The 12524-nt window shown below is 43.5% G+C and overlaps 1 protein-coding gene across 1 annotated transcript in view; it reads right to left on the bottom strand.

The window, feature by feature from the left end:
• Positions 1 to 12451, bottom strand: part of faxcb (failed axon connections homolog, metaxin like GST domain containing b) — a 104710-nt gene extending 92259 nt beyond the window's left edge. The window contains exons 1-2 of the mRNA XM_038799539.1: positions 11978 to 12451; positions 7603 to 7738 (exon numbers count right to left, since the gene is read on the bottom strand). Coding sequence (XP_038655467.1) covers positions 7603 to 7738; positions 11978 to 12237 — 396 coding nt within the window. The 5' untranslated portion in view covers positions 12238 to 12451. The remainder of the gene's footprint in view (positions 1 to 7602; positions 7739 to 11977) is intronic.
• Between the last annotated feature and the right edge of the window lie 73 nt (positions 12452 to 12524).

The raw sequence follows: 12524 nt of genomic DNA, 5'->3' as shown, positions 1-12524 counted from the left end.
AGAGGTCTCTCTGTGTACCTTCTGGAATAAGAAGCATGAGCACTTTTCATCCTGCTCCACGGAGCAGACTCTGGACCGGAAGATAACCTTGGAGGCCTCCGAGGTGTAGAGCGAGGCTTGCTGGCCCTTCACCTCTTGGAGATCCTCCTTGACATCAACCCCCATCGACTGCAGCTGGAGGAAATTTTGCATGCTTTTCTGGAGCCTGGACATGACCCCTCGTCTCTCTCTCTCACCTTTTGAACGCCCTTGAGGATGAAGATAGGTGGAGGGGCAGGTAGTATTGAGGAGGTGGGGAGGCTGCAGAAAGATTTAGACAGTTTAGGAGAATGGTCCAAGAAGTGGCTGATGAAATTCAACGTGGGCAAGTGCGAGGTCTTGCACTTTGGAAAAAAGAATAGAGGCATGGACTATTTTCTAAACGGTGACAAAATTCATAATGCTAAAGTGCAAAGGGACTTGGGAGTCCTAGTCCAGGATTCTCTAAAGGTAAACTTGCAGGTTGAGTCCGTAATTAAGAAAGCAAATGTAATGTTGTCATTTATCTCAAGAGGCTTGGAATATAAAAGCAGGGATGTACTTCTGAGGCTTTATAAAGCACTAGTTAGGCCCCATTTAGAATACTGTGAGCAATTTTGGGCCCCACACCTCAGGAAGGACATACTGGCACTGGAGCGGGTCCAGCGGAGATTCACACGGATGATCCCAGGAATGGTAGGCCTAACATACGATGAACGTCTGAGGATCGTGGGATTATATTCATTGGAGTTTAGGAGGTTGAGGGGAGATCTAATAGAAACTTACAAGATAATGAATGGCTGGGATAGGATGGACGTAGGGAAGTTGTTTCCATTAGCAGGGGAGACTAGGACGCGGGGGCACAGCCTTAGAATAAAAGGGAGTCACTTTAGAACAGAGATGAGGAGAAATTTCTTCAGCCAGAGAGTGGTAGGTCTGTGGAATTCATTGCCACAGAGGGCAGTGGAGGCCGGGACATTGAGTGTCTTTAAGACAGAAATTGATAAATTCTTGATTTCTCGAGGAATTAAGGGCTATGGGGAGAGAGCGGGTAAATGGAGTTGAAATCAACCATGATTGAATGGTGGAGTGGACTCGATGGGCCGAATGGCCTTACTTCCGCTCCTATTTCTTATGGTCTTATGGTCTTATGTTCCCCTTGATTGCTTCCCACCAGAGATGTGGAGACTCAAAGAGGGGTTTCACGGTTCTCCAACCTTTGTAATCCCTTTTGAGTTCCTGGAGGTTCTCTGGGGTCAACAGTTTTACATTTAGCTTCCATGTCCCCCTGCCCACCCCCTGGTTTTCCTGCAGGTGGCAGTCAGCCAGTAGGAGGCCGTGGTCAGAGAAGAACACCGGCTTAACGTGCTGAAAGGCTCTCGCCCGAGGTCTCTGAGACGAAGGAGATGAATCCCAAAGCCTCAGGTACCTCAGAAATCTGCACATTAGAGTGAGGCTAACCGCTGGATCTCGTGAGGTGTGGAAAGCCAGGTAGATCCCTTCTCACGTGGTTATAACACTAGCAAGGCAGGAATGGTTGGCAATAGGATTTTGAGAAAAATAAATAGAACCCTAGACATCAATGGGGAAGGTGTTGGAGAAATTGAGTCCCGGGTAATAAATCATGGCTAAGGCTTTCAGCCCCCGTGGAGCTGTGAGGAAAACAGAGGCAGGCAATGATGCTGACATAGAGTAAATGTTTCTGGTGATATAATAATCACTTATTGTCACAAGTAGGCCTCAATGAAGTTACGGTGAAAAGCCCCTTTTTGCCACATTCCGGCGCCTGTTCAGGGAGGCTGAAACGGGAATTGAACCCGCGCTGCTAGTCTTGTTCTGCATTACAAGCCAGCTGTCTTAGCCCACTGAGCTAAGCCAGGGTCTCCGATATGTTTTGCTACATAACATACCACGGGCGGAATTCTCCGCAAGGCCCGACGCCGTCATGAAACCTGGAGAGGGTCACGACGGCGTCGGAAGCCTCTCCCGGCCCCCTATTCGCCCCTACCCGGGGGGATAGGCGGGCCGTACCGGGAAACTTGGCGGCCGGGCCTTGTTCCTGGCTTCAAGGCCCTGTGCGCCAAGAATGACGCCGCGGCAGAGCCTAATGACGTCAGCTGCGCATGCGTGGGTTGGACAGCTCAAATCCACGCATGCGCGGTTGCCGTCTTTCCCCTCAGCCGCCCCGCAAGACGTGGTGGCTTGATCTTGCGGGGCGGCGGAGGGGAAAGAGTGCGTCCCCTTGAGGCGCCGGCCCGACGATCGGTGGGCACCGATCGCGGGCCAGTCCCCTCCCGAGCACGGTCGTGGTGCTCGATCCCCGATCTACCCCCCCTAGGCCCCACACTTACCTGGCGCACCATGTTCACGACGGCAACGACCAGGTGTGGTTGCCGCCATCGTGAACAGGTCGGGAACGGCAAGCCGCTCGGCCCATCCGGGTCGGAGAATCGCGGTGTGTCGGAAAACCGGACACGCCATTTTGGGGGGGGGGGGGGGTGGGAGAATAGCGGGAGGTGCGGGAGCGGACCTCCCGCTATTCTCCCACCCATTGTGGTTGCGGAGAATCGCGGCCCACATATTTCCCCTCTGCAATCTAGATATGTGGGGTTTCCTCCAGAGGTCCCCAGCATCACAGATGTCAGTCTTCAGCCAATACGATTCACTCCACGTGATATCAAAAAACGTGAAACTGAAGGCGCTTGATACTGCAAAGGCTATGAACCCTGACAAAATTCCGGCAATAGTACTGAAGACTTGGGCACCAGAGCATGTTGTGCCCCTAGCTAAGCTGTTCCAGTACAACTACAATACTGGCATCTACTCGGCAATGTGGAAAATTGCCCAGGTATGTCCTCTATACAAAAAGCAGGACAAATCCAACCCGACCAATTACCACCCTAAGAACATAAGAACTAGGAGCAGCCATCTCGCCTTCAAGCCTGCCCCGCTATTCAGTAAGATCCTGGCTGATGTTTTTGTGGACTCAGCTCCACTTACCCGCCAGCTCACCATAATCTTTTATTCCTTTACTGTTCAAAAATGTATCTATCTTTGCCTTAAAAACATTCAAAGAGGAAGCCTCAACTGCTTCACTAGACATAGAATTCCACAGATTCACAATTCTTTGGGTGAAGATTTTCCTCCTCAATTCAGTCCTAAATCTGCTTCCCCTTATTTTGAGGCTATGCCCCTAATTCTAGTTTCACCCGCCAGTGGAAATAATCTTACTGCTTCTATCCTATCTATTTCCTTCATAATTTTATATGTTTCTATAAGATCCTCCCACATTCTTCTAAATTCCAATAAGTATAGTCCCAGTCTATTTAGTCTCCCCTCATAAGCTAATCCACTTAGCTTCAGAATAAATCTAGTGAATCTCCTCTGCACACCCTCCAGCGCCAGTACGTTCTTTCTCAAGTAAGGAGACCAAAACTGTACACAATACTTCAGGTGTGGCCTCACCAGCACCCTATACAGCTGCAACATAACCCCTGATTTTAAACTCCATCCCTCTAGCAATGATGGACAAAATTCCATTTGACTTCCAGTATCCTCTGCACACTTGGCTCTACCACTCATCTTAGTGTCAACTGCAAGCTTTGACACATTACACTTGGTCCCCAACTCCAGAACATCTTTGTAAATTGTAAACAATTGCGGACCCAACACTGGTCCCTGAGGCACACCACTAGCCACTGATCGCCAACCAGAAAAACAGCCATTTATTCCCACGCTTTGCTTTCAGTCAATTAGCCAATCCTCTATCCATGCTAACACCATGCACCTTTATCTTATGTAGCAGCCTTTTGTGCGGCACCTTGTCGAATGCCTTCTGGAAATCCAGATATACCACATCCATCAGTTTCCCGTTGTCCACACCGCACGTATTGTCCTCAAAGAATTCCACTAAATTAGTCAAACATGACCTGCCTTTCATGAATCTATGCTACGTCTGCCCACTGGGACAATTTCTATCCAGGTGACTCACTATTTCTTCCTTGATAATAGATTCAAGCGTTTTTCACACTACAGGTTAAGCTAACCGGCCTACAGTTACCGCCTTTTCTCTACCCCCTCTTTTAAACATTGGCGTCATATTTGCAGTTTTTCAATCTGCCCAAACCGCCCCAGAGTCCAGTGAATTTTGGTAAATTACCACAAGCGCATTTCCTATTTCCCTTGCCACCTCTTTTAGAAACCTGAGATGCATTCCATCAGGGCCAGAAGACTTGTCTACCTTTAGCCCCATTAGCTTTCCCAACACTACCTCCATAGTGATAATGATCATTTCTAGGTCTTCACCAGCCATAGTCTCCTTGCCAACAATTATTGGCATATTATTTGTGTCTTGCACTGTGAAGACCGACACAAAACACCTGTTCAATGCCTCAGCCATTTCCTCATTTCCCTTTATTAAATCCCCCTTCTCATCCTCTAAAGAACCAATGTTTACCTTAGCTACACTTTTTCATTTTATATATTTGTAGAAACTTTTGCCCTGTGTTTTTATATTCTGAGCTAGTTTACTCATTATTTATCTTACTTTTCTTTATAGTTTTTTTTTCATGGCCTTCTGTTGACCTTTAAATATTTCTCAATCCTCTAGTTTCCCATTAATCTTTGCCACTTTGTATGCATTTTCTTGCAATTTGATACCCTCCTTTATTTCCTTAGATATCCATGGCTGATTATCCCTTTTCTTACAGTCCTTCCTTTTCATTGATATATACTTTTTCTGAGCATTGTGAAAAATCGCTTTGAAAGTCCTCCACTGTTCCTCAATTGTCCCATCACAAAGTCATTGCTCACAATCTACCCTATCCAACTCCTCCCTCATCCCATTGTAGTCTCCTTTGTTTAAGCACAAGACACTGGTATTGGATTTTACCTTCTCGCCCTTTATCTGTATTTTAAATTCAACCGTACTGTGATCGCTCCTTCCGAGAGAATCTCTAACTATGAAATCATTAATTATTCCTGTCTCATTACACAGGACCAGATCTAGGGTAGCTTGCTCTCTTGTAGGTTCCATTGCATACTGTTCGAGGAAACTATCGCGGATACATTCTATGAACTCCTCCTCAAGGCTGCCCTGATCGACCTGTTTGGCCAATCAACATGTAGACTAAAATCTCCCATGATAATTGTACCATTTTTACAAACATTAGCTATTTCTTTGTTTATTGGCTGCCCCACTGTGATGTTATTTGGTGACCTATAGACTACGCCTATCAGTGACCCTTTCTCTTTACTATTTTTAATTTCCACCCAAATGGATTCAACCTTTTTCCCCATAGAACTTATATCATCTCTCACTACCACCCTGATGGCATCCTTAAATATCATTGCCCTATCAGTCTATTCTCAATCATCAGTAACGCGATGGAAGGGATCATCAACAGTGCTATCAAGCGGCACTTACTTAGCAGTAACCAGCTCAGTGACGCTCAGTTTTGATTCTGCCTGGGTCACTCAGCTCTTGACTACATTATAGCCTTGGTTCAAACATGGATAAAAGAGATGAACTTCAGAGTTTGAGGTGAGAGTGACTGCCCTTGACATCAGGCAGCATTTGATCGTGTATGGTATCACGGAGCCCTAGCAAAGCTGGAGTCAGTAGGAATCAGGGGGAATTCTTCACTGGTGGAGGCATACCTAACACTAAGGAAGATGTGGTGGTTGGAGGTCAGTCATCTCATTCCTGGGATATCATTGCAAGAGTCCCTCAGGGTAGTGTCCTAGGTCCAACCATCTTCAGCTGCTTCATCAATGAGCTTCCTTCCTACAAAAGGTCAAATTTAGGAATATTCGCTGATGGCTGCATAATGTTCAGCGTCATTTACAACTCCTCAGCCAGTGAAGCAATCCACGTACAAATGCAGCAAGACTGAACAATATCCAGCCTTGTGCTGACAAGTGGCAAGTAACATTTGCGCCACACAAGTGCCAAGAAATGACCATCTTAACCAGAATCAAACAATCGCCCCTTGACATTTAATGTCATTGCCAACACTGAATTCCCCACAATCAACATTCTGAGGGTTACCACTGACCCCGAACTGAACTGGACTAGCCATATAAATACTGAGCAGGTCAGAGGTAAGAATCCTGCTGCGAGTAACTCACCTCCCAAAGCCTGTCCGCCATTTACAGGCACAAGTCATGAGTGCGATGGGACACAATCCACTTGTCTGGATAAGTGCAGCTTTAACAGCACTCAAGACGTGCGACACCATCCAGGACAAAGCAGCCTGCTTGATTGGCACCCCTTCGGCAAGCATTCACTCCCCCCATTACCAACACATAGTAGCAGCAGTCTGTACCATCTACAAGATGCACTGCAGGAATTTACCAAGATTCCTTAAGCAGCACCTTCTGAACCCACGACCACTACCATCTAGAAGGACAAGAGCAGCAGATATCTGGGAACCCCACCACCTGGAGGTTCCCTTCTCAGTCACTCAGCACCCTGACTTGGAAATATATCACCGTTCCCTCACTGTCACTGGGTCAAAATCCTGCAACTCCCTCCCCAATAGCACAGTGGGGGTACCTACACCACATCGACTGCAGCAGTTCAAGAAGACAGCTCACCACCACCTTCTCAAGCACAGTTATGGAGGGGCAACACATACTGGGCGAGCCATGTAGTCTATATCCCGTAAAAAATGATTTTTAAAAAATCAAGACAGTGTCTCCTCCTCAAATTCATTCCTTGCCTCACCTCTGTCTTTCCATCTCAGGTTTTTAAAATCTAGTTTCCTGTGCCCTAAACTAATCTTCTGTTTCACTCTTTTCAACCTTAGCAGTATCATGCACAGTGGCCCTTCACTTTGACTTCTCAATGAAAAGGTTAATGAAGCCATTGGAGAGGGTAGGATACCTCAGGTCTCTGGTTTCTATAAGGCTGCTACAAAGGTGGTGTTTTATGGCAGTCAACAAATATATATGTACTTTTCAACAATGAAGGGTAATTTGACCGACATTGAGTAGCACTCTAAATATCCACTTAACTATAAGTATGAAGGAATTGTCTTGGCACGCTGCTCCTAAAAATGGTACCCACACTGTGTAGTGTAACTGGGGCATGAAGTATAAGTCACAAAATACCTGGTACACATCTACGTGCTAGCGTCCATTACTTAAATAAATATTATAAACATCTATTTATATATTCATACCACTATGACTCGGAGCTCACTCTCCTTTAATTTAAAAAAAATGCAGAATCAATCCAGTCAAAAAAGTAAGACTTTCTTTTTAACTGTACAAAAATACGTGGCATTTTTTAAAATAATTGTTCTTGGACATTTCTCACTTCTACTGCTACTTAACATGGTTAAATGCTTTGCTAATATAAAAGCTGTGCCATTAATGCCAACAACAGACTAACGCCAGGTGCTAGGCAACAGAAATCCTAGGTTCAACTCAAAGGACATTGAACACCTCTCCATCCATTATGAAAATGTGATCTGGGAGATTATCAAGAGAAAAATTGTTTTTGTGCTGAGCTTGTAAAGCTCAGGTAAGCAACATACATATTGTGACCAGTAATAACACAGTATCAGAAAGGTTAACAACCTGGTATGGCAAGTCCGCCATTCGAAGATACGTTTCCATCTTCAGGCAAAACGGAGACAGACTAGGTACCTCACACTCGGGTCTTGAGAACTGATGCAGAATAATTGCATCTTTTGAATCAAGTTTTTGCTCCTTTCTGAAAGAGAAAAAAATACTTACTGAAAGAACACTGCTGTTCACACTTTAATACATCCGCTGATAAATTATGAATCATTAGTGGCCATGACAAAACTTACTCACTGATGGATGGAGAGGGAAGATCAGTGGTACAAAAGGCTTGAAATACAGCCTGGTTACTGCCCTTCCTCACTATCCATTACGTGTTTTGAGGGCGCACCTGGCAACATTATTTCAGGGCAGATGGAGGATAATCTAGATAGTGTGAGAAACTAAGAAAAGTTGTCCAGGCAATAAGCACTTTAAAATGCATTATTTCCAATGGACCAATCTGCTTCTGATAAGGACAGACTTTTTCTTCTGCTTGGGTTACACTGATGGTAATGGGAACATACATCAAAGGACTCCCAATACCTTATGTAATTTGCATATGCACACTTGTGAAGAGGTGGGTGGAGGGAACAGTCCCTCCCTTTCAATTATGTCACAGAAGGCCTGGAATAAACTAAAAAGGAAGGTGTACCCACCATACTTGCAGCATTCCATGTCTTGGCTTCCAGTGGTAGAGGAAGTACCAAAGTTTGAGTGAAGGCCCGACGATCTTTCAAAAAAACCTACTGTAGAGAACTTCTTATTTTCTGGAAGAGCCAACCTGCTCAACTATAATGGCCCAATAGGAAAGACGTTTAACGAATGACAAATCTAAAATTTCTATACCAATCAGCATTTTGATTCTTTGAAAAATTTCATTGCACAGATGAACATTTATTATACAGCCTATGCAAATATTTTCAAATGGTGAATGCTCTAATAGAGATTGTTTGAGGCCATTGTGTCTGATTTCTATATTCTTCTAGCTATTGGATGTTTAGAAAAAAAACTGTTTGCTTTGTACAAGGCAAAAGATTTGGAAGAGGCTTGTAATTTATAACAGTCAAAAATTGGAGCACTGTGTTTTTATAGGGCTTTATGTAAATTTTGTTGGTAGCTAAATTCTGTGGTTATTATCATCCAATGCATTCCCTACTCCTAAAATTGTTCTTCTGTTTTCTAGCTTTGTGCTGCCGCATGCAATGCCAAGGAGTACACTTTGGAAAGTACTTGATTGGCTGTGAAGTGCTTTCGATGCCCTGAAATTGTGACTGACGCTATATAAATGCAAATTATTTTTGTCAATGGTAACAATTATTATCCACACATCAAACATTGTAAATAAAATGCATTAACAATGTTGATCATTATCTGACCTGCATTGTTTTCTGATCTTGCTCCAAACTCCATTCCTTAACTATCAACTCCATCCCTCCCCCGGCAACAGTCTGAGATAAAGCCTGTCTGTTTACAGGTTTGATCCCATGACCAGCTTCTGACCTCATATTCGTACTACCACTAATATCACCTATTTCCACCTGACTTCAGCTCATTTGCTGCTGAAACCTCCATTCATGCCTTCAGTACCTCTAATCTCGACCATCAAATACAGTCTTAGCTGGTCTCCCATATTCTACCTTCCATAAACTTGAGGAGATCATCTAAAACCCTGCTATTTGTGTCTTAAATTGCAACAGGTCACGTTATTACCCCTGTTACCCCTTTGCTCAGTGACCTACATTGGCTCCCGGTCAAGCAACATCTTGACTTCAAATTCTCCAGGTCCTTGATTCCCCTCCCTACAGTGCAGAAAGAGGCCATTCAGCCCATTGAGTTCGCACTGAGCCTCTGAAAGAGCACCCTACCTAATCTCATTTCCACACCCCTTCCCTGTAACTCCGTAACGCCACCTAACATTTGGACACTAAGGGGCAATTTAGCATGGTCAATCCACCTGACTTGCACATCTTTGGATGTGGGAGGAAACCGGAGCACCCAGAGGAAACCCACGCAAACATTTAAAAAATTTTTTTTTTAATTTAGAGTAACCAATTAATTTTTCCAATTAAGGGGCAATTTAGCGTGTTCAATCCACCTAGCTTGCATATCTTTTGGGTTGTGGGGGCGAAACCTACGCAAACACGGGGAGAATGTGACCCAGAGCCGGGATCGAACCTGGGACCTCGGCGCCATGAGGCCGCAGTGCTAACCCACTGCGCCACCGTGCTGCCCATACCCACGCAAACATGAGGAGAATGTGCAAACTCCACACAGTCACCCAAGGTTGGAATTAAACTTGGGTCCCTGGCAGTAGTGCTAACCACTGTTTCACCATGCTTCCCTTTAGCATGATTAAATATTGTTGATTTTATAGCAATAAATTAAAAACATGTATAAAGTTAATGAAATAGTATGCATATGACTCCTGATAGAAGTTACATAATTGTAAAATAATTGATAAAAAGTCTTTCCAAAATACCTGACCTCTTAAGGTTCAATTCTGATTCATAAGACTTGAATCAAACAGCAATAATAATAATAATCGCTTATTGTCACAAGTAGGCTTCAATAAAGTTACTGTGAAAAGCCCCGAGTCGCCACATTCCGGCGCCTGTTCGGGGATGACTGTCACTAATGACTGTCTTTCATGTTCCATTTGCCTTTAAGAAAAAAAATCTACTTTTATTTTTTGCTGTTGATTTAAATTATCACTGCTTCTATTTTGACCATAGTTTGCAACTTTCAAAACTAAGTTTTTTTTTAAGCTGAATTTGGGACACCTAAAATGTAGAGTACTTCCCCAATGCTACTGAATGTATTTTGCTACTTCAGGCTGCTACCCAGAACCTACAGCACTAGGAAAGTAAAGCATGTTAAATGACAAACAATAATCTTTTTTGTAAATGTCAATTGTTTTGTGAAATACTTGTGTCACTTTGTCTAGGTAGTACAGGCCACATCTGATGCCTTTGGTGATGACAGTCCTACAGTTAGTTTGCCGATAATGTGTTTATGAAGCATAAGGTACCAAAAAATCCCAACTCCCCCAATGTACAGAAACGTGTAAAGGCATTGGCAGCTTCCTTCTGTAAAGATTAGGGACCCCTGGTTTTTTGGCTAAGATCAAGGGTAGGATCAAGCTTGAGATTGGGTGTAATGCCTGTTCTTGTCAGTTTGGATCTTGAATATCGCTCTTGTAGGGACCATGAAATGGATTCAATTTGAGTTGGTTTTTGGAGCAAGGAAGGAGATGAATTAAGGGCTTTCCTGTCCGCTCTGCTTTGTAACTATGAGCAAGGACTAAAATTATTTTTTTTAAAGGGTTAGAGGCCATATATCACTTTATCTCACCGAAATAAGTGAATCTTTACTGTTTTTATTTCTTCTTGATGCAAATGTAATAATGTCCGCAACAATACATTTTGATTAGATCACAGACGCTTTAAATTATTTATTGTGATTTGGGGGTACGTGTTGTTTCCTAGAAATCAAGTCTTATTTACAACTAGTGTTTAAGAAAAGGCAGGTTAACTTAAGGACAGTTTATTATTCGGTCTGTGGTGTTTGTCAAACTAGCCGAGTTGTAGCAGGTTAAATAAGTAATACAAACTTTATTTAAGGTCTCCCTTTTTAATAACCTTTAAGGTTTAATAATGCAACTGCATCAGATGTGAACAGACGATCCTGAATATCACACCGTATTATGTAAACTGTTAATCTGTGAGTTGATGAGAATTCTCCAGATCAGCAAAGTAGATGAATGAACATATAACTGACCTTGCGTGCATATGATATACATAGAGAGCAGTGACAAATCACAGGCATACACCCAATGCACGCACATATATTAGATTATGCCTGTAGTTAAATTATTGGGTTATGAAATCTTGAAAAAAGATTAAATCTGCTAGTGAGGTAAATCGGTTCTTAAACCGTGAGATTTAAAGCTGGATCAAATCAATGGAGCCCGTTAATACAGTAAAATGCATTAGGAAATGTCCAATTACACAAGGGATTTTTAAAACATTCTGTGCTGATGATTCAAAAACACAACTAAATCGTAGTAACACATTCAATTGTGGCATTTAAGGAATGCCTATATTAATAAAATTAGGCGGGTTCCCGAGCCTGACCTGATTTATATCAATTTATATTGTGGCCTAGTTTCAATCTGAACCCATTCTTAACTAACAAAATATACGTTCCCGTGGATTGGTTTTATTCCCTACATTTTGCAATGAATTTTCGGTTTAAAGGATTTGCGATTCGCTCTGCACAAACCCGTTCTCCTGACTCACGGGCAATGCCAACTGTCCATGCCAGTTCGCTGCCCTGGTGCCCAGTCTGTGCTGCAAGCAGCAAAAAGAATAGACGGTGAGCTTGTTACCTGATTGCTAGCAATTCATGGAAGAGATATGCAGCAGCTGCCAGCAGGGCTCCCCCGGTGAGGCACAGCGTTTTCTTCCACCATGATTCTGCTCCCAGCCCTGACATGATGTTACAGTAATCCTGTAAAGGAAAGGTGATTATGTATCCATAAAAGGAGTACTGCTCGTCAGAACCGCACAGTCCCAGGGAAAAGCTTTGATTCCTGCTCAGATCAACCACGCATGATCTGGACGATGCAAAACCAACACCCCAGTACATGCTTCGATGTTCCGCTGGATCGTCCCCGAGTGACTGCCCTTCTTAAATGTGAAACTATTGCAGATGATCGGGGAATTGTAATGATGTCATGCCGGTATATGTTGCCGGAGAGGCAAGCCTGCGATGCCGCTTATATATCTGTGCAAAACACGCAACATATTGTTCCTGCTCCGGCTGCCTGGGCTTTGTCTTTCCTGGGTTTTTTTTTCCAGCTCTTCATGTGATGTCATTGCATGTCACATTAATTCTCTGAAGACATAAATTGCATTAACACCTAAATCATATCC

This window comes from Scyliorhinus canicula, chromosome 6 (genome assembly GCF_902713615.1).
Source record: "Scyliorhinus canicula chromosome 6, sScyCan1.1, whole genome shotgun sequence".
Taxonomy (NCBI): Eukaryota; Metazoa; Chordata; class Chondrichthyes; order Carcharhiniformes; family Scyliorhinidae; genus Scyliorhinus; species Scyliorhinus canicula.
The sequence above is the reverse complement of the archived record's forward strand: the minus strand, read 5'-3'. Positions and strand labels throughout refer to the sequence as shown.